General features: G+C 46.1%; 1 protein-coding gene across 11 annotated transcripts in view; it reads right to left on the bottom strand.

Moving 5' to 3' along the window:
- The window catches only part of mcf2l2 (MCF.2 cell line derived transforming sequence-like 2), a 465252-nt gene that overhangs the window by 268000 nt on the left and 169766 nt on the right, over nt 1-27486 (bottom strand). For all 11 annotated transcript variants that reach the window (XM_038816480.1, XM_038816477.1, XM_038816487.1 and 8 more), the window contains one exon: nt 9240-9354. In XM_038816480.1, coding sequence (XP_038672408.1) covers nt 9240-9354 — 115 coding nt within the window. The remainder of the gene's footprint in view (nt 1-9239; nt 9355-27486) is intronic.

The raw sequence follows: 27486 nt of genomic DNA, 5'->3' as shown, positions 1-27486 counted from the left end.
ATGTGTATAATAGTATGGGGATAAAGGAGAATATGTGTATAATAGTATGGGGATAAAGAAGAACATGTGTATAATAGTATGGGGATAAAGGAGAACATGTGTATAATAGTATGGGTATAAAGGCGAACATGTGTACAGTATAATAGTATGGGGATAAAGGAGAATATGTGTGTAATAGTATGGGGAGAAAGGTGAACATGTGTATAGTAAGGGGATAAAGGAGAACATGTGTATAATAGTATGGGGATAAAGGAGAACATGTGTATAATAGTATGGGGATAAAGGAGAACATGTGTATAATAGTATGGGGATAAAGGAGAACATGTGTGTAATAGTATGGCGATAAAGGAGAATATGTGTATAATAGTATGGGGATAAAGGAGAATATGTGTATAATAGTATGGGGATAAAGGAGAACATGTGTATAATAGTATAGGGATTAAGGCGAACATGTATATAATAGTATGGGGATAAAGGAGAATATGTGTATAATAGTATGGGGATAAAGACGAACATGTGCATAATAGTATGGGGATAAAGGAGAATATGTGTGTAATAGTATGGGGATGAAGGAGAACATGTGTATAATAGTATGGGGATAAAGGAGAATATGTGTATAATAGTATGGGGATGAAGGAGAACATGTGTATAATAGTATGGGGATAAAGGAGAATATGTGTATAATAGTATGGGGATAAAGGAGAATATGTGTGTAATAGTATGGGGATGAAGGAGAACATGTGTATAATAGTATGGGGATAAAGGAGAATATGTGTATAATAGTATGGGGATGAAGGAGAACATGTGTATAATAGTATGGGGATAAAGGAGAATATGTGTATAATAGTATGGGGATAAAGGAGAACATGTGTATAATAGTATGGGGATAAAGGAGAACATGTGTATAATAATATGGGGATAAAGGCGAACATGTGTATAATAATATGGGGATAAAGGAGAATATGTGTACAATAGTTTGGGGATAAAGGCGAAAATGTGTATAATAGTATGGGGATGAAGGAGAACATGTGTATAATAGTATGGGGATAAAGGAGAATATGTGTATAATAGTATGGGGATAAAGGAGAACATGTGTATAATAGTATGGGGATAAAGGAGAACATGTGTATAATATTATGGGGATAAAGGAGAATATGTGTGTAATAGTATGGGGATAAAGAAGAACATGTGTATAATAGTATGGGGATAAAGGAGAACATGTGTATAATAGTATGGGGATAAAGGAGAATATGTGTATAATAGTATGGGGATAAAGGAGAACATGTGTATAATAGTATGGGGATAAAGGAGAACATGTGTATAATAATATGGGGATAAAGGCGAACATGTGTATAATAATATGGGGATAAAGGAGAATATGTGTACAATAGTTTGGGGATAAAGGCGAAAATGTGTATAATAGTATGGGGATGAAGGAGAACATGTGTATAATAGTATGGGGATAAAGGAGAATATGTGTATAATAGTATGGGGATAAAGGAGAATATGTGTATAATAGTATGGGGATAAATGAGAATATGTGTATAATAGTATGGGGATAAAGACGGCAGCACGGTAGCATGGTGGTTAGCATAAATGCTTCACAGCTCCAGGGTCCCAGGTTCGGTTCCCGGCTGGGTCACTGTCTGTGTGGAGTCTGCACATCCTCCCCGTGTGTGTGTCGGTTTCCTCCGGGTGCTCCGGTTTCCTCCCACAGTCCAAAGATGTACGGGTTAGGTGGATTGGCCATGCTAAATTGCCCGTAGTGTCCTAAAAAGTAAGGTTAATGGGTGGGGGGTTGTTGGGTTACGGGTATAGGGTGGATACGTGGGTTTGAGTAGGGTGATCATGGCTCGGCACAACATCGAGGGCCGAAGGGCCTGTTCTGTGCTGTACTCTTCCATGTTCTAATAGTATGGGGATAAAGGAGAATATGTGTATAATAGTATGGGGATAAAGGAGAATATGTGTATAATAGTATGGGGATAAAGAAGAACATGTGTATAATAGTATGGGGATAAAGGAGAACATGTGTATAATAGTATGGGGATAAAGGAGAACATGTGTATAATAGTATGGGGATAAAGAAGAACATGTGTATAATAGTATGGGGATAAAGGAGAACATGTGTATAATAGTATGGGGATAAAGGAGAATATGTGTATAATAGTATGGGGATAAAGGAGAATATGTGTATAATAGTATGGGGATAAAGGAGAACATGTGTATAATAGTATGGGGATAAAGGAGAACATGTGTATAATAGTATGGGGATAAAGGAGAACATGTGTATAATAGTATGGGGATAAAGGAGAATATGTGTATAATAGTATGGGGATAAAGAAGAACATGTGTATAATAGTATGGGGATAAAGGAGAACATGTGTATAATAGTATGGGTATAAAGGCGAACATGTGTACAGTATAATAGTATGGGGATAAAGGAGAATATGTGTGTAATAGTATGGGGAGAAAGGTGAACATGTGTATAGTAAGGGGATAAAGGAGAACATGTGTATAATAGTATGGGGATAAAGGAGAACATGTGTATAATAGTATGGGGATAAAGGAGAACATGTGTATAATAGTATGGGGATAAAGGAGAACATGTGTGTAATAGTATGGGGATAAAGGAGAATATGTGTATAATAGTATGGGGATAAAGGAGAATATGTGTATAATAGTATGGGGATAAAGGAGAACATGTGTATAATAGTATAGGGATTAAGGCGAACATGTATATAATAGTATGGGGATAAAGGAGAATATGTGTATAATAGTATGGGGATAAAGACGAACATGTGCATAATAGTATGGGGATAAAGGAGAATATGTGTGTAATAGTATGGGGATGAAGGAGAACATGTGTATAATAGTATGGGGATAAAGGAGAATATGTGTATAATAGTATGGGGATAAAGGAGAATATGTGTGTAATAGTATGGGGATAAAGGAGAATATGTGTATAATAGTATGGGGATAAAGGAGAATATGTGTATAATAGTATGGGGATGAAGGAGAACATGTGTATAATAGTATGGGGATAAAGGAGAATATGTGTATAATAGTATGGGGATGAAGGAGAACATGTGTATAATAGTATGGGGATAAAGGAGAATATGTGTATAATAGTATGGGGATAAAGGAGAACATGTGTATAATAGTATGGGGATAAAGGAGAACATGTGTATAATAATATGGGGATAAAGGCGAACATGTGTATAATAATATGGGGATAAAGGAGAATATGTGTACAATAGTTTGGGGATAAAGGCGAAAATGTGTATAATAGTATGGGGATGAAGGAGAACATGTGTATAATAGTATAGGGATAAAGGAGAATATGTGTATAATAGTATGGGGATAAAGGAGAATATGTGTATAATAGTATGGGGATAAAGGAGAACATGTGTATAATAGGACAGGGATAAAGGAGAATATGTGTATAATAGTATGGGGATAAAGGAGAATATGTGTATAATAGTATGGGGATAAAGGAGAATATGTGTATAATAGTACGGGGATAAAGGAGAATATGTGTGTAATAGTACGGGGATAAAGGAGAATATGTGTGTAATAGTATGGGGTTAAAGGAGAATATGTGTGTAATAGTATGGGGATAAAGGAGAATATGTGTGTAATAGTACGGGGATAAAGGAGAATATGTGTGTAATAGTACGGGGATAAAGGAGAATATGTGTGTAATAGTATGGGGTTAAAGGAGAATATGTGCATAATAGTATGGGGATAAAGGAGGATATATGTGTATAATAGTATTGGGATAAAGGAGGATATATGTGTATAATAGTATGGGGATAAAGGAGAACATGTGTATATTATGGGGATAAAGGAGAATATGTGTAATACTGCGGTGATAAGGAGTCAGGGGAGATGTAGAGTAAAAGGGTAACTCTAATGATAACTACTGAGCATGTGAATAAGGAGCTACGTCATAGTGATGACGCTCAGTGAGAGAAGACGAGAATCTCAAAGGTCATCTCCAGCTATGTCTTGATCTTATTTAACTTTTGTAAATAGATAGCATGTAAATACATGGGGTGGGATTCTCCATCGGCAGGATAATCCACTTCAACGGCAGCACACTCACACCCGCGGTTTTCCCGACGGCGTGGGGGTGGCCACGATGGGAAACCCCATTGGCCGGCTGCCGGGAAGGAGGAACCCGATGTGTCGGAAAACGGGTCTGGTGGGGCGGAGGATCCCATCCATGGTTTGAACAAAAGACAATGGGCTGGATTCTCCGTTTCTCATGCTAAGTGCCGGCGCCAGCAGAGCGTCAGTGGTGTTTCATGACAGGAAAATTGGTACCAAGCCCTCATGGATTCCGGTACCGGTGAGGGTTTAGCACCGGTGCCGTGTGAAACACCAATGGAATGTGAGGAAAACAGCTGAACAATCGGCAAGTCCCGGGCTGCACATGCGTACGGGAAGATAAGCTGCAGCCGCGTATGGCAATACCACCCCCCCGACACACACACATACGCCGGTCAGGCCGGAAAACATGGTGCCGGCCGTGCTGGATTGCATATCCGTGCACCCTGAGTGCACAGCCCATCTCCTGGCCACCGCCCACCACTCCCCCCAGCCCTAGCAGAAGCCCCCGGCCAGCGGCACGGATTTCGGCCGTGTGTGGTGGCGCTGGACACTGTCCACAGCCAGCACGCCAGACCCCCGACCGCCCCAATTTTGGCATCAGGAGACGTTCTATGCCCGATCGCCATTTCGATCACACCATCGGGCTACGGAGAATCCCTCCACGCGCCTCCAGCTAGATCTCTTCACGAGTAAGAATCTAACGATTCCGGAAATAAACGTACAATGAGAGTCCAACCATTGTAACCAGAAGAGTCTCAGATGGAAGCATCCATGAAGTATATGAATTGGTTTGTTGTGGGTCATGTAACTGACTAAATTTAAGTTTAATATGACCATTAAACATTTTGAAAGTGGGGAGAGGAGTCTCTGTTATTAAGGCATTGTCTCTGCAAGGCTTCAATATTTGATTTTATTAAGTTCTGTTCTAAAAGCAGCTGATTTATTAGAATCTTAATGTATTGTCAAATTCAAGATCTCCACTCCAGTGATATCATTTCCTGGCAGAAAATGTAATTTAAATGAATAATTAAATGAGGAAAAATTAAACAAGGAAATTAAATTACCGCGGTAATGGTTCAGTTCAAATATTAGTTGAGTTAGCGGTTGTATTGTTGTGAATTGTAATGCCATACAAATTATATTTTTGGCCGGTTTGGTGGCGCAGTAGTTAAGGTCAATTCACCTACATTGCTCAGCTTGGAGTTGTGGGGGTGAGACCCACGCAGGCATGAGGAGAATGTGCAAACTCCACAAGGACAGTGACCCGGGGCCCGATCAAACCCGGGTCCTTAGCGCCGTGAGACAGCAGTGATAACCACTCTGCCACCGTGCCACACACCTCCCCCCCCCCCCCCCCCCCCCCCACCCCCACCCCCCCGCCTTACAAAGGGGCTTAATCACCCTTCAGTTTTCAGTTCTGAGGAAAGATCTGAAACCTAAATGTCAGCTCCCTTTTTCTCTTTCCAGGCGCTGATTCATCTATTGTGGTTTTTTTTCTATATTTGAAACAGCAGCATGAGGAGAAATATCCAGTTGGGCGGCAAATGTTAATGCGAGGGCGAAGCTTCCAGAATAGAAAAGATAGTCAGCTGTTTCCTATCAATGGAAATTAAGCTGACAGTGCATTGGGCTGCTGGAATTTATTTTAATACCTTAAAACCAAAAGGTTACGTGTGCATCAGTGCTCTAACATGGGATCATTCCCTTCAAGCACACGCAGTTAATTGCATCTTTTATAACACATGTGTGGTGTTGATGCAGTGCAAAAGATTACACTGCACTAATTCCAAACGTGTAATACAACTATTTTGTATTTACCCTAGCGTGTGATGCCATTTATACAGCACTGCTTGCTCCACTGACAGACCTGGTGACGAATTGCAGTCATCTGGATGTTTCTCCTGTCCATTGAATGTTTCTTTCCAATTTAAACATGCCAAGTTTCTGTAAAAATTCATGGCAATAGGTTTCACAGTGACATGAGGGAAAACCTATACACGCAGCGAGTGGTTAGGGTCTGGAAAGCTGTGCCCGAGACTATGGTAGAGGCAGGTTCAACTGAGGCATTATTATCTGAACAGGAGGACCGGGCAGGGTTATAGGGAGAAGCAGGAGATTAGGAAGAGGTGAGTTGCTCATTCGGAGAGCCAATATAGACAAAATGGGCCAAATGGCCTCCTTCTGCATCATACCAAGGCTGTGATTCTTAGAAGTTACTGTACGGAACAGGCCTTTCAGTTCAAACCTGTTTGTGCTGGTGTTTATCCTCCATGAGAGCAAATATATCAAATCACATCTAGCCATTATGGCCATATAAGCCCTGCATTTGTAGGTAGCCTTTGAGGAGATCCAGTAAAAGGATATCTACAGTCCATGGGACTCACTGATGTGTAATCTAACATTAAGGAGAATCAGCATCTAAACCTTATTGTAGTCACATTGTGGTCACTTCTCCCACGGCACAATACCGCATCATTTATGGTCACTTCGCCCATGACACAGTGGTTAGCATTGCTGCCTCCTAGTGGCAGGGACCCAGGTTCAATTCCAGCCTCTGTGTGGAGTTTGCACTTTCTCCCCGTGTGTGCGTGGGTTTCCTCCGGGTGCTCAGATTTCCTCCCACAGTCCAAAGATGTACAGGTTCGGTGGACTGGCCATGCCAAATTGCCCTATAGTGTCCAGAAGGTTAGGTGGGGTTACTGGGTTATGGGGATATGGGGTTTTGGGAAGTGTACTCTTTCAGAGGGCCTGTGCAGACCGGTTGGCCAAATGGTGTCCTACTGCATTGTAGGGATTCTATGATTCTATGAAGTGTAGTCCACTTACTCAATTAATCATAGTCAGATATAGCAACACCTTTACCCTTACTATTTATACTTACTATTGGCAATAACCTGGTCTCAGTAATAAAATTCTGATGTTTGGAACATTGAGGAGTATTCTTTCTCTTCAAAAGAACAAATTATTCTATAAGTATCCATTGGTATGTATAAAGGTAATACGCAAGTGGATCATATTAATTCCATTATAAAAATAATATTTTTAAGCTATTGAAGTTAACTGAAACAAATCAAAAAGATGAGGACTTGTTTTCAACATACAAGGGTGTATAGTCAAGCTACGAATATTTTCATATTAATAATGAGCAATGTGACGACAGCACGAAAATCAAATATTAATATTTTCATATTGATTGTTTCCAGTAATATCATTCCAAGAGATGTTAATAGATTTTCAATCCATGCTATATTATCACAAAACATCTGACTTTCCGGAGATATTATTGTGAAAACCAAAAACATGACTAGGATAAGCCCTTTTCATGGGATGCCCTGCCTTTATGTCTCTCTCTCTCTCTCTCTCTCTCTCTTTATACAAAAGAACAGAGTTACACCATTCTATTAATGACAAAATAGGCTAATCAGACTCTTTGATGGGCTGTGGCTGGTCAAACAAGCTTGTCCAGAATGACAATGGACCTGGAGTGGAGCATCCTGGCTGAACTGGAGCATTCTGTGTATTCCCACTAATGAGGTTAAGCCTGAATGGGACAAGGTAACTCAGGCTGTGGCTGTATCCCTCTGACTCTGCTGCTAGCAATCTTTTTATCCCCTAAATTGACTGTAACATCTTGGACCCAATTTCTGGACCCAACTTCCGAATGCCTTCCTATCATGACATCCAAAACTGGGTTATAAAATTTAAAGAAATAGAGAGAGCTATAATCTGATAAAAGATTACATTATCGGGCAATACATTAAAATCCAAGGTCCGTGTGCTGATCTTGGGCGGGGTTCTCCGACCCCCCCCCCCTCCGCCGGGTGGGAGAATTGCCGGGGGTTGGCGTGAATCCCGCCCCCGCCGTCCTCCCAATTCTCCCGCCCCCTAAAAAACGGCCCGGCGTGGGTCGCGCCGCCGCCTCGGAGAATGGCAGGGTCTGGCACGACTCAATGGGCCCCCGGGCTGTCCGGATTCTCCGGCCCGCGATGGGTTGAAGTCCCGCCCGTTCTATGTCAGTCTCGCCGGCGTAAATTAGAGTTGGTCCCTTACTGGCGGGACCTGGCGGCGCGGGCGGGCTCCGGAGTTCTTGGGGGGTCGCCGGGGTATCTGGCCCCGGGAGTTGCCCCCACGGTGGCCTGGCCCACGGTTGGGGCCCACCGATCTGCGGGCGGGCCTATTCCATGGGGGCACTCTATTCCTTCCGCACCGGAGGCCGTGGTCATCCGCCATTCCCGGTGCGGAAGTGAATCTCTCTGCGCATGCACGGGGATGATGTCAGAACGCTCTGGCGCTCCCATGCATGCGCCGACTTGCGCTGGCCGGCGGAGGCCTTTTGGTGCCAGTTGGCGTGGTGCCAATCCCCTTTACCGCCGGGCAGCGGGGCGCCAACCACTTCGGGGCGGGCCTCGCCCCTGAAGGTGCATAGGATTCTGCAACTTTGGGGCGGCCCAATGCCAGAGTGGTTCACGCCACTCCGTCCCACCGGGATCCCAGCCCTGCCGGGTAGGGGAGAATCCCGCCCCTTATCTCCAAAGGCTTGGCAACTTTTTCTCATATATTTGCATCAGCTATTTCCGGTAGAACTTCCTACACCTATATATATAATGACACACAAAACTCTACCGATGTCTCAGACTATAATTACATCCTCCTGCCAGCAGAGGCTTTGCAGTGCCTCAGATGTATGTCTCTCGACAAAAAAGAAATTGTTATGCTCGAACTATGTCCATTTTGCAACTGCAAAATTGCTGAAGTTGTAGCTTTTAAATAATGAGATAAGAAGATGAGAAACACCAGTGTAAACAGGATGAAATTGGAATACTTTCCATTGAGTTCAATGTCTTGGCTGTGGAATTGCTGTCACGAAAGATGCGGAAATGACAAGTACAAATATTACTCTCAATATTGCTCAGTGAGCATTCTACCCATGGGGACTTTCTCATCCTGCTTTGGTACAAACTTACAAAACAGAAAGTTGTGAACTTGTGTAACCAAGTACCACAACCATAAATTAAATGCACTGGAAGTTTAATGAGGAATGTATTAATAATGCACTATGATTGAAATGGGTATAAAATACAAAATTTGGAGGTATAATTGACAGTAGCAAAAACACAGCTCACCTTGGAATACTTGTCAAATATGTTACAACACTCAGAAAATCTTCATCAGAAAGATCTCCAAAGGCAGTTTGTTCTGGAAAAGTGATGATTGGTGCACCATCTATGCTTCGTCCCCCTGTGTTAAAAATATTTATTGTAGAAGATTATTGAAGAAAAGAAATCTGCAATGATTTATAGTAACAACATTTACAAATAGTAAAACAATTATTACCACACCCCCACTGGCGCTGGTACATACACAGCACATCACTGAAGTACGCAGATCAGATGCAAAAGCAAAATACTGTTGTGCTGGAAATCTGAGAATACGTACTGCTCGAATTGCTGACTCTACCCAGCATTTTCGCTTTAATTTCAAATGTCCAGTGTACACAGTATTTTGCTTCAGATAAGGAGCATTCAAGGTCTGGCCTATAGTAGGATCACATTAGATATTCTCAGCAGGACCCTCAGTGGATCACTACTATTGGCCTGAGCCTCCCTGAACTATATGAGGAATTTGCCAAGGTTCCTGCTCAAATTGTATATTGTTGCTGCTCGCTGGGTATGCAAGATTTTATTCAACTAATATATCCCCCAGGGTTGAACATCCTGGGGCCAGGGCAGCACGGTGGCACAGTGGTTAGCATTGCTGCCTACAACGCCGAGGACCAGGGTTCGAATCCCGGCCCTGGGTCACTATCCATGTGGAATTTGCACATTCTCTCCGTGTCTGCGTGGGTTTCACCCCCACAACCCAAAGATGTGCAACCTAGGTGGATTGGTCATGCTAAATTGCCCCTTAATTGGGAAAACAAAATAATAATTGGGTACTCTAAATTTAAAAAAAAAGAACATCCTGGTGCCATTCACCCTTCAGGTTCACCCGTGAAGAATATCAACTGGATGGAATACTAGTGACAGTGGGCAACTATAAACCAGTGTTCACCATCTATAATAAGATGCACTGGAGGAATTCACCAAGGCTCCTGAGACAGCACCTTCCAAACCCATGACCACTACCATCAAGAAGGACAAGGGCAGCAGATACATGGGAACCCCACCACCCGGAGGTTGGCTTCCAAATCACTCACCATCCTGACTTGGAAATATACCACTGCTCCTTCACTGCCGCTGGTCAAAATCCTGGAACTTGCTCCCAAACAGCACTGTGGGTGTTTCTGCACCACATGGTCTGCAGTGGTTCAAGAACACAGCTCACCCCCACCCTCTCGAGGGCAGTTAGAGATGGGCAATAAATGCTGGCCTAGCTGGCGACACCAACATCACGAAAAAATTAAAAGAAATATCACACCACACGTGAGCCTTGAGCACATGCAGGAAGACAAGCAGACGTCTGCAGTGTGGGAGGAAGCCATTCAACCTATCATGTCAGCACCTTGTCAGATCAATCAAAAAATGGAGGGATGAGTCTCACAACGATGGTATAAAATTGAAAGTTTTATCTTAATGTTTTCACGCAATTAAAAATATTAGCCTAGTTTTTGAACTTTGTGTACACCAGTTCAAATTTTGCCTGTTTTTAAAAAATTTTGCTCGAGTGGTAACTGATTTCAAGATCTTCCCAACACAATATGGCAAAATATGCTTTACCTGGTGGCTGCTGTTACCAGCAAACTGTGGAGTTTGCACATTCTCTCTTTGATTGCGTGGGTTTCACCCCCACAACCCAAAGATGTGCACGGTAGGTGGATTGGCCACTCTAAATTGCCCCTTAATTGGAAAAAATGAATTGGGTACTATAAATTCATATTAAAAAAAACTGTTTGGAAAAATGTAAAAATGTGACAGTAACCTGGGGTGCAATTCTCCCCCCCCCCCCCACGCCGGGTGTGAGAATCGCAGGGGCGCCGGGCGAGTCCCGCCACGCCGCCCCGGCACCTGCACGCGATTCCCCCCCCCCCCCAAACCGGCGCACCGAGATTTACGGCTGGCCGCTCGGAGAATCGCCGCTCGTCGTTTGTAACGGGCGAGCGGCGATCCTCCGGTCCAGATGGGCCGAGCGGCCTGCCCAATACGACGTGTTCCCGCCGGCGCCGACAACACCTGGTCGCTGCCGGCGTGAACAGCGCGGGAACGCTGCGGGGCGGCCTGTAAGGGGGGGGGGGGGGGAGGGTGGATCGAGCACCGGCGGGGCACTCAAAAGGGGTCTGGCCCGCGATCGGTGCCCACCAATCGGCGGACCGGCCTCTCTGAAGGACGCACTCCTTTCCTCTGGCACCCCACAAGATCATTCCGACATTTCTTGCGGGGCGAGCGCGGGGAGGACGGCAACCTGCGCGTGCGTGGCGCCAAGGCCCGGCGCGCATAAATGAAGCGGCGCCGCTCCTAGCCCCCCGTGGATGGGAGAATAGGGGGCGAGGAGCGGCCTCCGTGCTGGAGTGAAACACTTTGGTTTTCACTCTGCTGTCGGCACTTAGGGCGGTATTCTCCGCTAAGGCCAAAAATCGCAGAGGCCATCGTGAACTCGGCCGTGGTTCACGACGGCCTCGGGGCCCGCTCCCCGCACCTAATTCACCCCCACCTGGGGGGCTAGGAGCGGGCCCCCGTCGTTCCCGGCCGCGACCTCGGCCGCCAGAAATGACGTGCGAAAGGAGCTTTTCATGATGTCATCCGCGCATGCGCGGGTTGCCGGTTCCAACCCGTGCATGCGCGGAAGACATCACCGCGCAGACGGCACGAACCCGCGCATGCGTGGTGCCGTCTTTCTCCACCGTCGTCCGGCATTATGTGGCGGCTTGAACTTGCTGGGCGGCGGAGGGGAAAGAGTGCGTCCATTTTGGACGCTGGCCCAACGATCGGTGGGCACCGATCGCGGGCCTGTCCCCTCCCGAGCACAGTCGTGGTGCTCCCGTGCCAATCGGGCCCCTAGATGCCCCAAACGGGCATCTGGTGCCCGTTTCACGAATGCAGCGACCAGGTGTGGTTGCTGCCGTGGTAAAACGGGCGTGAAGGGCCGGCCGCTCAGCCGATTGGGCTCGGAGAATCGCCGTTTGCCGTGAAAGACGGCGAGCGGCGATTTGTCCGAGAGGAGGGGAGAATTGCGGGGGCACCAGGGGGGGCGTAAAAAATGTCGGGAGGCCCTCCCACGATTCTCCCAGGCCACGTGGGGAGCGGAGAATTCTGCCCTCAGTCTTCCGTTGGGAGAATCCCGCCGCAGATCAGCCAGGATGTACATAACCTGTCATCAACTGTACCACAATAAAATGCATTTTTGTTGTTATCCTGAACCTGACTCTCAGGACTTCAGTTCCTGCTGGATACGTGCATGTGAGATGTGGACAGGATTGAAATAAAAAATAGGAATTGGCGTCAATACTCAGCAGGTCTGTCAGGTGGGGAGAAAAAGTCAACATTTCAGGTCAATGAAACAGAAAGAAATTTGAGGTTTGTTGGTTGAAATGAGAAGTTGTTTTAGTTCTCCAAATAAAAGGTGTTGCTATGGAAATCCATGTGGATTATAATTATGCATACCTTTACTTGGAGTATGTGGAACGTTCTTTGTTCCAGTCTTTTGTGTTATGTTGACTATATCAGTGCCATTTCCTGATTTGGCATGAATAAATTAGTCCACTTCAGGCCTGCTATGGTGCATTTTAAATTCCCTCTCATGTTCCAAGAGCCAGCGCAGACTCGATGGGCCGAATGACCTCCTTCTGCACTGTAAATTCTATGATTCTATGCAACCCTGCTGTTCATGCCGCTAGCCATTTCCAGAATCATCCGAGTGATGAATTTGTTGTGGGAGGTAATCTCAGATGCATCTTGTCATGATGGAGCTTCCTGGAGTGAACTGGCAAATGTGCTTCAAGGGTGGATAAACAGGTTCAGTGGCAGACATTTAAAGGGATATTTCAGAATACACAGAATAGATACTTTCCAATGAGAAAGAGAAATTCAGAGGGGAGTTCCTGCCATTTGTAGTTAACTAAACAAATTAAAGACAGTATTAAACTTAAAGAAAAAGAGTGGATAGAATTCTCCGTTAGCCGACGCCAAAATCTGGAAATGTGATTTGCGGAGAATAGCTTCCGACGCCAAAATCACAGCAGGCACCGATTTGGCGTCAAATCGCGAATCTCCGTTTCCTCGAAAATGGAGTCAATGCGTTTCACTACGCACGTAGTGTGGCACTGTTTACAAATCGTTAGCGGGCCTGACCCGGTATTCTCCGGGGCCTCCACGATTCTCCACCTCCGATGGGCCGAGTTCCCAACGGCGTGGTTCACTTCCGCTTTTAAAAATCGTGAAAACGGCATGGAGGCTGCTGAGGGAGCAACATGGTGTCCAATATGGCCATAGTGCGCTGACAATTGTGCTGCTGGCTGCCGGGCTTCTGACAGGGCTGGGGGGAATAGTGGGGGGTGGTCAGCTGCCCACTTTGATCCTGGTGCCACAGGTCGTATAGGTGTCCCCCCCCCAGGGCACCCCCCCTGGTGCCCTCTAGCTGCAGCCGGCCCATCAGTTGTATGGGCGCGCTCCAGCACAACCAGTGCCACCTTTTTGGCTGAGATAATTGTGTGTGGGGATTGTAATGTGTATGTGTGTCCGCAGCTTGTCAGCCTGCCGAATGTTGATCATGGATTTGGCATATCCCGCACCTTTTTTCAGTGGAATCAGGTGTGTTCCACGCGGCACCGGTGCTAGCCCCTCAATGGTAGTGGAATCAGTCCAGGTGCGGCGCCAGTTTTTCTGTCGTAAAAGTCCACGGATTCTCCATGGGTGTCAATACTTAGTCTCAGAAACCAGCCCCTTATATTTGCGCAAAGACAGGTGGCAGGTCAGACGATTGGAAAGAACATAAAAACCTTCAAAGAATGACAAAAAGATTGAAAAGGAGGGAAAAGCTAGAGTGTGAGAAAGGTAGCTAGTATTATGAAAATGGATAGTAAGAGTTTCTATAGATATTTAAATAAGAAACGACTTAACAAAGTGAGCATTGATCCTGTGAAAAATGTGTCTGTGGAATTAATGATGGAAAGAAGGCCTATGGCAGATTAATTAAACAGGTATTTTGCATCAGTCTTTACTATGGAGGACAAATGTAACACCCCTGAAATAGCTGTAAATCAGGAAATGGAAGGGGAGAAGGATCTGTGCGGAGTCTGCACATCCTCCCCGTGTGTGCGTGGGTTTCCTCCGGGTGCTCCGGTTTCCTCCCACAGTCCAAAGATGTGCAGGTTAGGTGGATTGGCCAGGCTAAATTGCCCTTAGTGTCCAAAATTGCCCTTAGTGTTGGGTGGGGTTATGGGGATAGGGTGGAGGTGTGGACCTTGGTAGGGGTAGGGTGCTCTTTCCAAGAGCCGGTGCAGACTCGATGGGCAGAATGGCCTCCTTCTGCACTGTAAATTCGATGTAATCTATGTAATTTCAGGAAAATTATAATCTCCAGGAAGTGGTATTGAGCAAATTGTTGGGACTGTGGGCTGACAAATCCCCTGGGCCGGATGGACTTCACACTAAGGTCTTGAAAGAAATGGATAATGAGATAGTTGATCCATTGATTATAATTTTCCAAAATTCCCTAGATTCAGATTAGATTGGAAGATCTCCTTTATTCAAAAAGGTGAGGGATACAGAAAGCAGGAAACTGCAGGCCAGTTAGCCTAACTTCTATCATAGGGAAAATATTAGAAACCATTCGCAATGGTCATTCACCACACTGACTTGAAAATATATTGGCCTTCTCTCACTGTCGCTGGGTCAAACTCCTGGAATTCCCCCCCCCTAACAGCACTGTGGGTGTACCTACACCTCAGAGACTGCAGCGGTTCAAGAAGGCAGTTCACCACCACCTTCTGAACGACAACGAGAGATGGGAAATACATACTGCCTTAGCCAGCGACGGCCACATTCAGTGAATTAATTTTTCTTAAATGTTACTCCGGGCCACTTGAAAAAATTCAAGGTAATCAGTCAGAGTCAACTGGTGCCGATTTAACGAAAAAATACGAGTCTTGTTTTGGGCATGTTTAGTGGGTGTTTCTAGGCGCCTGTAGCACCGAAAGCGACCCCGCTATTAAATGGGATTCTGATTTTTTTTCGGTCCTCAGCGAGGAATGACCTACCGAGACCCCCACTTAGCTTAATTTCCTCGCGAGATTTACCCCCTCATTGGGTCACCGCGTCGGGTGCAATGAGGCCGCACGATTGCGCCCAACATAGTTTTGTGAGAGGGAAATCATGTTTTTTTTTATAAATGTTTTTTATTCAGTTTTCATGTTTTATATTGAACAAATTACAAATTGTTAGAGAGTGAAAAAAAAACACACAAAAATTAACATATATATTTACAGGTGAGCATCTTCGTAGTAATAACTGTGGCCTCCCCCTCTTTGCCGGCATACATATTTTACATTCCCCAACATGTTTATTGGCATTTATTTAGTTTGGTTTTGGGCCTTAGCTAGCCATCAAACCCCCGTAACGAGCCCGTAGCCCCCCCCCCCTCCCCGCCGGCTACCTTCCCCCGACTATTCTTCCTCTTGTACGTTGGCCACAAACAGGTCCCGGAACAATTGCATGAATGGCTCCCACGTTCTGTGGAAGCCGTCGTCCGACCCTCGGATGGCGAATTTGATTTTCTCCATTTGGAGAGAATCCGAGAGGTCGGACAGCCAGTCTGCAGCTCTGGGCGGTGCTGCTGACCGCCAGCCAAACAGGATTCTACGGCGGGCGATCAGGGAGGCAAAGGCAAGGGCGTCCGCCCTCCTCCCCAGGAATAGATCTGGCTGGTCTGAAACCCCGAAGACCGCCACTATCGGGCATGGCTCCACCCTCACCCCCACCACTTTGGACATAGCCTCGAAGAAGGCTGTCCAGTACTCCACAAGTCTGGGGCAAGACCAGAACATGTGGGCATGGTTGGCCGGGCCTCTTTGGCACCGCTCACATCTGTCCTCCACCTCCGGGAAGAACCTACTCATACGGTTTCTCGTTAAGTGGGCTCTATGTACCACTTTTAGTTGCGTCAGGCTGAGCCTTGCGCACGTGGAGGTGGAGTTGACCCTATGCAGTGCTTCGCTCCAGAGTCCCCACCCTATCTCCATCCCCAGGTCGTCCTCCCATTTCCTTCTTGTTGCGTCCAGTACGGTGGAAATCATGTTTAACCAATTATTGTGCTGTGGATAAACGGGAACAAGTGGATGTATTGTACTTAAATTTCCTGAAGGCATTTGATAAGGTGCCCTTGGTTATTGCAGAAAATAAAAGCTCATGGTGTAGGAGGTAATATACTGGCATGGGTTGAAGTTTGGCTAGCTAACAGGAAACAGGGAGTTGGCATAAGTTGGTCTTTCTGGTTGTGACAAGTGGTGTGTCACAGGGATCAGTGCTAGGACTCAACTTTTTGCAATTTATATAAATGACTTGGATGAAGGGACTGAAGATGTAGGGCGGGATTCTCCCGTGCCGGCGGGATGGAGTGGCGTGAACCAATCCGGCGTTGGCCCGCCCCAAAGGTATGGAATCCTCCGCACCTTCAGGGCCTAGGCTGGCGCCGGAGTGGTTTGCGTTCCGCCGGCTTGCGTGGAAGGCCTTTGGCGCCATGCCAGCCGGGGCCGAAGGGACTCTGGCAGCCGGCGTGAGTCAGCGCATGCGTGGGAGCATCAGCGGCTGCTGACATCATCCCCGCGCATGCGCAGGGGGGGTTCACCTACACGTTGGACATCGTGGAGGCTGACACAGCCGATGCGTCGGAAAAGAGTGCCCCGATCGCGGGCCAGGCCACCGTGGGGGAACCCCCTGGGGCCAGATCGCCCTGCAGCCCCCCAGGACCCTGGAGCCCGCCCGCGCCGCCAGGTTCCGCCGGTAATGGACCTAGTCTAATGTACGCCAGCAGGACTGGCAAAGAACCAGCGGGACTTCGGCCCATCGTGGGTCGGAGAATCGCCGGCGGGAGCAGCTGCGAGTGGCCGCCGATCGGCGCGGCACGATTCCCGCCCTCGCCGAATCTCCGGTACCGAAGAATTCGGCGGCGGCAGGGACGGAATTCACTCCGCCCCCCCCGGCGATTCGCCGACCCGGCGGGGGCTCGGAGAATCCTGTCCATTGTTGCTAAATTTGTTGATGAGATAAAGATAAGCAGGTAAGTGAATTGTGAAGGTGTAAGAAATATAAAATGAAACAGAAGTGGGTTAAGTGAGTGAGCATATATCTGACAAATGGAATACAATGTTGGTAAAAGAAAAATTAGCCACTTTGGCAGGAAGAATAAAAAAATCTTATTATTTAAACAAGGAGATATTTCAGAGCTCGGAGGTACAGAGGGATCTGGGTGTTCTAGTACATGAATCACAAAAGGCTGGTATACAGGTACAGCAAGTAATTAGGAAAACTTTGGAATGTTATTGTTTATTGTGAGGGGGATTGATTACAAAAGTTGATAGGTTATGCTTCAGTTGTATAGGGTGAGACCACATCTGGAGTATTGTATACAGCACTGATCTCCCTGTCTAAGGAAATATGTAAGCGTGTTAAAAAAAAGTTCAGAAGTTTACTAGACTAATACCAGGAATGATTGGGTTGTTTTACGGGGAAAGGCTGGAAAGGTTAGGTCTGTATCCACTAGAGTTTAGAACAGTAAGAGGAAACTTGATCAAAACCTTTAAGATTCTGAGGAGTATTGACAGGGTGGATGTTTCCTTATGTCGGAGAATCTAGAACTAGGGGTCACTATTTTTAAAAAAGGGATTGCTCATTTAAAATTGGGATGAGGAGAATTTTTTTTCTTTCAGAGGGTGGTGAGTGTCTGCAACTCTCTTCCTCAAAAGACAGTGGAAGCAGAAGTGGATAGCCAGATATGTGAAGTTACAATCAAATAAGCTCTGATCATGGTGGCACAGTCGCACTGCTGCCTCACAGCGCCAGGGCTTCAATTCTGCCTTGGGTCGCTGTGTGGCGTTTGCCTGTTTCCCCGTGACTACATGGGTTTCCTCTGTGTGCTCCGATTTCCGTTGTCTTGTGAGTGTCCTTTTAAGAAAGGTTTAGTCTCTTGCCATGTGACTTGTAGCACATTGGGCTGTGGCTGTGAGGTGAGAGCAGTTTTTAGTTTCAGTTTGACTGCTATGGACTGCAGAAAGAGAAAATAAGTATTTTCTGTCTTTCTCTGTTTTCATTTTAAAGGCTGTTCCAGAAAGAGGCACATTGGGTGTGGCTGACTACCTTGGTGGCTTTGGAGATGTAGTTGATTTCCGGAAGGAGTTTGTAACTGCTGGTTGAAACTGGATCAGAGTCTCGGGGAGTGGACCCCTCCCATTCAAGTGAAATTACAGTGTGCTGGGCCATGCCCTTGAAAAGAGGTTTTGGTTTAATTGGATTTTGTTATTGAATTGGAACAGCTAAGGGGGACTTCATTAAGTGTTATACATAGATTACTGTAGCTGTGGTGGCTTTATGTTTGTAATTGATAAAAAAAATTGCTGTGTTTATTTATATATATATATATATATATGTTAACTACATTCTTAGAATAAACCTTGTTTGGATTAAAGCGTCGCAGAAGTCTGATGAATCACACCTGCAGCAAAGGCATTTGTGCTCATCCTAGCCAAATTCAACATAATGACTGTAGGTCAGGGGAATTTCATAATACACTTTGGAGTTTGTAAGCCCTGGCCCATAACACCTTCCAAAGTCCAAAGGTGAGCATATTAGGTAGATTGGCCATGATAAATTGCCCCTTAGTGTCTAGGGATGTGCAGGTTAGGTTATGGGGTATGGGGGGAGTAGAGAATGGTTGGTGCAAACTCGATGGGCCGAATGGCCTCCTTCTGCACAAATGGGATTCTAGGATTCTATTGAAGGGAGGAGCAGGCTTGAGGGGCTGAGTGGCCTACTCACGTTTCTAATTCTTATGTTTGAATGTTAGCATTAGTAATTCAAAAACTTTCTAGTCAGGCAAGACTAGTTAAAGCTAAATATGCAATACAAACCGGTGAGGCTAAGCACTTACATTTCAGCCCAATAGAAGATGACATGAGTATTTACTAAGACGTTGAGGTTGTGCGTGACTCAAGAATAAACTGGTTTACAGCAGTTAACATAAGATAAGGACAGAGATGGGTAGTATTATAAAGGAAATAAATGCTCTTGGTAATGTATAAAATATGAGTTTAAACCTGAGTTCAGAATCAGGGTATCATTGGCATTGTCTAATTAAGCAACCTTGCAGCAGTGGATAGAAATGGGGACATAGCTATGGGCTTTTAGACAAAAGTTTACTGAAGTGTGTTTCATCTTCCAGTACTAAGTTCAGGAACATTCTAAGTTCAGGAATATTCTATGGAGTTTACAAGAACGAAAGGTGGGGCGGGATTCTTTGACCTCGAGATCAATGGACCTTTCCATGATCCTCGTCCCATCCATGGCGATCTTGCGATGGGCGCAGCCAAAGAATCCAGCCATGATCTCATTGAAGCACACAAGGTGCTGAAGGGGCTTGACAGGGACAGTCGCGGCATAAGGCTCCGATTATTTGGAGCTAAGGTGAGGAGAAACACATGGAGAAACACATGGATAGGATGAGTAGAGAGGGATACAGCACAAGGAAGTACTGAAGGTTTTGCCAAAGGTTGGTGTCTTGTTATGCTCTTGGCGTAGAATAAGCTGCTTCCTTGATGTTCACTCTGACAAAGGAAGATTCAGACATGGACATAACTTTAACACGTTTATTGAACTATTTACAATTCTCCTACTCGGGTTCGCCACTACTGTTAATCCTTCTATAGCTACTCAGACTGACAAACCAGTCTGCTACAATCCACGTGGTGGGTGTAATATTGAATCAACCCTGTGTCTGTACTCACATGAGTGTCTCCACTGGAAAGAGAAAGAGCATGTGTGCTGTGTCCTTTATATATGGGTTGGTGTAATGCCCCCACTGTGGTAGTGTCACCTCTGTGTGTATTGTGAATGCCCATAGGTCGTGTCCTATCTTACTGACCTATTGGTTGAGTGTCTGTGTGCCATGTCTGTGGTGCTCCCTCTAGTGTCTAGCTAGTCTACATGTACTTACATTAACCCCTTGTGTATCTCCAGTGATGCATATTACCACAATTGGTATCATGTCTGGTACTGGCTTGGCGGGCCGAAGGGCCTGTTCCTGCTGTATTGTTCTTTGTAAAGTACAGAATATCGGCCATGATATCAAATCACAAACATCGCGGCGATTAAAATGTGAACTAAATGAAATTTCAGCAAATAATTCAAATATTTACTGCTGCAGGTTTTGTTCAACTGGTGGCAACATGCGTCTTAAATTATTTAAAATGTATTTTTGTTCATCTGTTTTTTAAAAAGCACAAATAAGTTGCAGTGTTTGAAGCACACCGGTTGATACTGCATTGTGACATGCCTTCTGGGTTAGGGAGATCCTTGTACCTCATCCTTTGGCTTTTAAACTCAGATTTCTATTTTTACCATCCTGAGCCGTGCAACTTCTGTCGGTCAAGGTAAACCTCCCAAAGCTAGGACTCATTTCCAACATACATCCAGACGGCTAAAGAAATTCCTACATGCAGGCCTCCCTTTGTTATGAGGTAACAGTATAGGTGCTGCAGTAGCTGACAATTCAGGAAAGATGCTCGAACTGCAAGCAACACACAAAAATCATTCCAATCTCTGACGCCACTTTCAAACTATTTTATATGACACAAATTAAAATAAGCCTGATGTAAACAGTTTATTTCAAACCTGCTGTCTGTTCTCACTGAAATGTAACAGCTGCCACTAATACATGCAGTAATCTGATTATACCTGTCTTGGTTCACAGTATATAAATAGCCAGGAGGTCAAATTGATTTTGGATGAACATAAACGAAGCTAGACGTGATGATTAGCATCAACAGGAAGTCTTGTGGTATAGTGCATCGCATTCCTCACTCTGTGCCAGGAACTCTGGATTCAAGTCCCACTCCAGGGCCAGGAATTTACAGCCCCTTCCGCCTGGCAGGATATTACGGTCCTGCCGAAGTAAATAACAATTTGAATGTCCCAGGAGGCTTGCTGTGGCAGGGCTGTAAAATCCTGGCCCAGGACCAGAACAAAGTGAAGTACAGCACAGGAACAGGCCATTCTGCCCTTCAAACCTGTGCCGTACATGATGCCCGAGCTAAAAAACAAAGCTTCTGCCCTTACTCGGTCTGTATTCCTCTATTTCCTCCCTATTCCTATCCATCCAGATGCCTCTTAAATGTTACTAATGTGTCTGCTTCCACCACATCCTTTGGCAGCACGTTCCAGGCACCCACCACTCTCAGCATAAAAAACCTGCCTTGCACATCTCCCTTAAACTTTTCCCCTCTCACCTTGAACCTATGCCCCCTTGTAATTGACTTCCACCCTTGGAAAAAGCCTTTGACTGTCCACCCTGTCCATGCCTCTCATAATTTTGGAGATCTTTATCAGGTCTCCCCTCAGCCCCGTCTTTCCAGTGAAAACAACCCTAGTTTATTCAATCTCTCCTCATAGCCAACACCCCCGAGAGCAGGCAATATCCTGATGAATCTTCTTTGCACTCTCTCCAAGGCTTCTGATAATGTGGTGACCAGAACTGCACACAATACTCCACATGCGGCCTAACCAAGGTTTTATACAGCTACAACATGATTTACCAACCCCTGTACTCAATGCTCTGGCTGATGAATGCAAGCATGCCTTCACAAAAGGTGCCATCATAACTTGTAAATCCTCCCAATATATCAATGGCAGGCATTAAGGGCAGCAGAATTTCCTGGTCAGCCAGAACCAGGTGGCAGCTGCAGAACAACAGCCTCCCCATGTTAAAGGACAACATGCACAAGCTCTTGCCAGCAAGGAGGACACCAGCAATACCCCAGGCCAAGCATTCTCCTCATTTCAAAGGACTTCGAGAGAGAGAGACAGAGACAGAGACTGTTAGCAAATCATGGAATGGAGTAAGGAGATCGCTGTTGGGGGGAGTGGGGGGTCGGCGCTGCTGGACTTTCGCAACTACTACTGGGCGGCCAATATAGCTATGATTAGGAAGTGGGCGATGGGGGGCGGCGTCATGTAAAGATACTAGTCTGGGAGCTTTGATAACGGCCCCTTTGCCATTCTCGTCGACCCGTTGGTGGTGGCGACACTGCGGATCCAGGGACAGTGGAGGAGGTACAAGAAGGTGGAGGGAGCGTCGGTCTGGACCCCGATATGTAACAACCACAGGTTTGTTCCAGGTAGGATGGATGGTGGGTTCCAGAGCTGGCAGAGGGCAAGCATCAGAAGGATGGGAGATCTGTTCATAGACGGAAGCTTTCCCAGTTTGAAGGCGCTAGAGGACAAATTTTTTTTTTTTTTTTTATAAATTTAGATTACCCAATTATTTTTTCCAATTAAGGGGCAATTTAGCGTGGCCAATCCACCTACTCTGCACATTTTTGGGTTGTGGGGGCGAAACCCACGCAGACACGGGGAGAATGTGCAAACTCCACACAGACAGTGACCCAGAGCCGGGATCGAACCTGGGACTTCAGCGCCGTGAGGCGGTTGTGCTAACCACTAGGCCACCGTGCTGCCCCTTAGAGGACAAATTTAATCTGCCGCGAGGAAACGCCTTTAAATATCTGCAAGTACGAGCCTTGCTGAAAAAACAGGTAGTGGCCTTTCCGACGCTGCCGCCACTGAGGATACAGGACAGGGTGGTCTCCGGCACCTGGGTGGGGGTGGGGAGGGTGTCTGATATCTACCAGGAACTACAGGAGGCGGAGGAAACCCCGGTGGAGGAGCTCAAGGGCAAGTGGGAGGAGGAGCTAGGTGAGGAGTTGGAAGCGGGTCTGTGGGCAGAGGTCCTGGGCAGGGTTAATTCCTCCTCATCATGTGCCAGGTTCAGTCTGATTCAATTTAAGGTGGTCCACCAGGCACACATGACGGCAGCGAGAATGAGCAATTTTTTGGGGGTAGAAGACAGTTGTATGAGGTGCAAGGGCAGCCCTGCAAACCATGCCCACATATTTTGGGCATGCCCGGAGCTTAGGGAGTTCTGGCAAGGGTTCGCGAGGGCAATGCCCAAGGTGCTTAACACACGGGTGGTGCCAAGTCCAGAGATAGCGATCTTTGGAGTGTCAGAAGCTCCAACAGCGATCTCCTTACTCCATTCTATGATTTGCTAACAGTCTCTGTCTCTGTCTCTCTTTCTCTCTCTCTCTCGAAGTCCTTTGAAATGAGAAGTTCTGAAATGAGGAGTTCAAGGGACGAAAGAGGCAGATGTCTTGTGCCTTTGCCTCCCTAGTAGCCCGGAGACGGATTTTATTAATGTGGAGGGACTCGAAACCCCCGAGTGTAGAGACCTGGGTTAACAACATAGCTGGGTTTCTCAGCCTTGAGAAAATAAAGTTTGCCTTAAGAGGGTCTATGCTAGGGTTCTCTCGCAGGTGGCAGCCGTTCATCGACTTTCTCGGGGAAAATTAAAGTGTCAGCAGCAGCAGAAATCTGTGGGCGGGGGGGGGGGGGGGGGGGGGGGTGAGTGCTTCATTGGGATGGTGTGGGAAGACTGGGTCGCATGGGGTAATGTCCATTAAATTGCTATTGTATATTCTCTTTTTTCACTATGTTAATGTTCACACTAGTTTGTTTTGTTATTATGGTTACTACTGTTTTCTTATGAAACATTCTGCAAAACCTTAATAAAATTACTTTTTAAAAAAAGCAACTCATGGAATGGAGCTTTAACGTGTCTCTTCTGGTAGAGAAGCCACCAATGTTAACTTACAGCACACCCTCACAAAATATAGCATTGGCCTGACAAGGGCCAAGTTTGATATTGCTACATTTATCCAATGACTGTCTCCAGAAAGGAAAAAGCCCAACATTCTCCCTCTCACCTTCAACTCTGCTTTATCTTCAACGCCATTGGCTAATTGCAAATATCAACACAATAGTTATAAAGGCAAGACATAGCATCTCTGTGACAATTGGCTCATAACAAAGAACAAAGAAAATCACAGCACAGGAACAGGCCCTTCGGCCCTCCAAGCCTGTGCCAACCATGCTGCCCATCTGAACTAAAATCTTCTACACATCCGGGGTCCGTATCCCTCTATTCCCATCCTATTCATGTATTTGTCAAGATGCCCCATAAACGTCACTATCGTCCCTGCTTCCACCACCTCCTCCGACAGCGAGTTCCAGGCACCCACTACCCTCTGTGTAAAAAACTTGCCTCATAGATCTCCTCTAAATCTTGCCTCTCACACCTTAAACCTATTCCCCCCAGTAATGACCGCTCTACCCTGGTCGCCCCTCAACCTCCTTCGTTCCAGTGAGAACCAAACAAGTTTATTCAACCTCTCCTCAGAGCTAATGCCCTCCATACCAGGCAACATCCTGGTAAATCTCTCTGCACCCTCTCTAAAGCCTCCACATCCTTCTTGTAGTGTGGCGACCAGTATTGCACATTATACTCCAAGTGTGGCCTAACTGAGGTTCTATACATCGGCAACATGACTTGTCAATTTCTATATTCAATGCCCCGGCCAATGAAGGCAAGCATGCCATATGCCTTCTTGACTACCTTCTCTACCTGTGTTGCCCCTTTCAGTGACCTGTGGACCTGTACACCTAGATCTCTCTGACTGTCAATACTCTTGAGGGTTCTACCATTCACTGTATATTCCCTACCTGTATTAAATATTCCAAATTACCTCACATTTGTCTGGATTAAACTCCATCTGCCATCTCTCCGCCCAAGTTTCCAAACAATCTAAATCCTGCTGTATCTTCTGACAGTCCTCATCGCTATGCATAATTCTACCAACCTTTGTGTCGTGCGCAAACATACTAATCAAACCAGTTACATTTTTCTCAAAATCATATACATATACTACGAACAGAAACGATCCCAGCACTGAACCCTGCGGAACACCACTAGTCACAGCCCTCCAATCAGAAAAGCACCCTTCCATTGCTACTCTCTGCCTTCTATGACCTAGCCAATTCTGTATCCATCTTGCCAGCTCACCACTGATCCCGTGTGACTTCATCTTTTGTAGCAGTCTGCCATGAGGGACCTAGTCAAAGGCCTTACTGAAGTCCATATATACAACATCCACTGCTCTACCTGCATCAATCATCTTTGTGACCTCCTCAAAAAACTCCATCAAATTAGTGAGACACAACTTGCCCTTCATGCTGCCTCTCGCTAATACGTCCACTTGCTTTCAAATGGGAGTAGATCCTGTCTCAAAGAATTCTCTCCAGTAATTTCCCTACCACTGACGTAAGGCTCACCGGCCTGTAGTTCCCTGGATTATCCTTGCTACCCTTCTTAAACAAGGGAACAACATTGGCTATTCTCCAGTCCTCCGGGACATCACCTGAAGACAGTGAGGATCCAAAGATTTCTGTCAAGACCTCAGCAATTTCCTCTCTTGCCTCCTTCAGTATTCTGGGGGAGAGCCCATCAGACCCTCAGGACTTATCCACCTTAATATTTTTCAAGACGCCCTACACCTCGTCTTTTTGGATCTCAATGTGACCCAGGTTATCTACACACCCTTCTCCAGACTCAACATCCACTAATTCCTTACCTTTGGTGAATACTGATGCAAAGTATTCATTTAGTTCCTTGCTGGCTCCACACATAGATTCCCTCCCCTGTCCTTCAGAGGGCCAACCCTTTCCCTGGCTCCCCTCATCCACCTGAGCCTCTTCATAGCCTCTTCACCATCTACAAATCACAAGTCAGGAATGTGATGGAATACTCATCTGGATGGGTGCATTAGCAACTATATTCTTGCCATTACCTACATTGTCCAAGACAGAGCAGTCCACTCGACCAGTGTTCCTGCCACTGGACTGGGTACCGAACACCACCACCACAAGTGAACTATGGCTGCAGAAACTACTATCTACAAGAAGCAGTGAGGCCGCACACCAACCTTATTTTGGTAGCAACTACAATCTCATGTTTCTCATTGAGAAGGCCAAGAGTACCAACGTAATGTGAACACACCAACAGCAACAGCATTGTGACAGTGACAAAGGTGAACTCTCATCTCGATCTGTCATCGGCCTTTGATATGGTTGACCACATCATCCTCCTCCAAGGTCTCTCTGCCATTGTCCAGCTAGGAGGGCCTGTACTCACCTGGTTCCATTCTTATCTATAGAATCATAGAATTTTACAGTGCAGAAGGAGGCCATTTGGCCCATCGAGTCTGCACCGGCTCTTGGAAAGAGCACCCCACCCAAGGTCCACACCTCCACCTTATCCCCATAACCCAGTAACCCCCACCCAACACTAAGGGCAATTTTGGACACTAAGGGCAATTTAGCATGGCCAATCCACCTAACCTGCACATCTTTGGACTGTGGGAGGAAACCGGAGCATCCGGAGGAAACCCACGCACACACGGGGAGAATGTGCAAACTCCACACAGACAGTGACCCAAGCCTGGATTCGAACCTGGGACCCTGGAGCTGTGAAGTAATTGCGCTAACCACAATGCTACCGTGCATTACTAGTTGCATTACTTAAATGGTGATATATTGAGAAGTGTAGATGTGCAAAGGGATCTGGGTGTCCTTGTACACCAGCCAATGAAAGTGGAGGGGCAGGTGCAGCAAGTAATTAGGAAGGCAAATGGTATGTTGGCCTTCATTGCCAGAGGATTTGAGTTCAGAAGTAGAGATGTCTTACTGCAGTTATACAGGGCCCTGGTGAGACCACACCTGGAATATTGCATACAGTTCTGGTCTCCCGACCTAGGAAAGGATATGTCTGCCCTGGAGGGAGTGCAGCAGCAGTTCAGTAGACTGCTGCAGGGGTTTGCGGAATTGTCCTATGAGGAGAGGTTGATTCGACTGAGCCTGTATTCACTGGAATTTAGACGGGTGAGAGGAGATCTGGCTGAACATATAAAATTCTAACAGGGCTAGGCGGATTAGATGCAGAGAAAATGTTTTCCCTGGGTGGGGAATCTAGAACCAGGGGACAGAGACTCAGGATACAGGGAAGAGCATTTAGGGCTGAGGTGATGAAAGATTTCTTCACTCAAAGGGTAGTGAACCTGCGGCATTCTCTGTTCCAGAGGCTGAAGAGGCCAAGTCACTGAATGTATTTAAGAAAGAGACAGGTAATTATTTCGCATCAAGGGTATGGGGAGAAAGTGGGAATATGTCATTGACATAAAGGATCAGTGCTGATCATATTGACTGGTGGGGCAGGCTCGAAGAACTGAATGGCCTACTCCTGCTCTATGGGCTGGATTATCCAAATGGCAACGCCAAAATC

This window comes from Scyliorhinus canicula, chromosome 13 (genome assembly GCF_902713615.1).
Source record: "Scyliorhinus canicula chromosome 13, sScyCan1.1, whole genome shotgun sequence".
Taxonomy (NCBI): Eukaryota; Metazoa; Chordata; class Chondrichthyes; order Carcharhiniformes; family Scyliorhinidae; genus Scyliorhinus; species Scyliorhinus canicula.
Note: the sequence above shows the minus strand (reverse complement) of the source record. Positions and strands in the feature narration are given on the sequence as shown.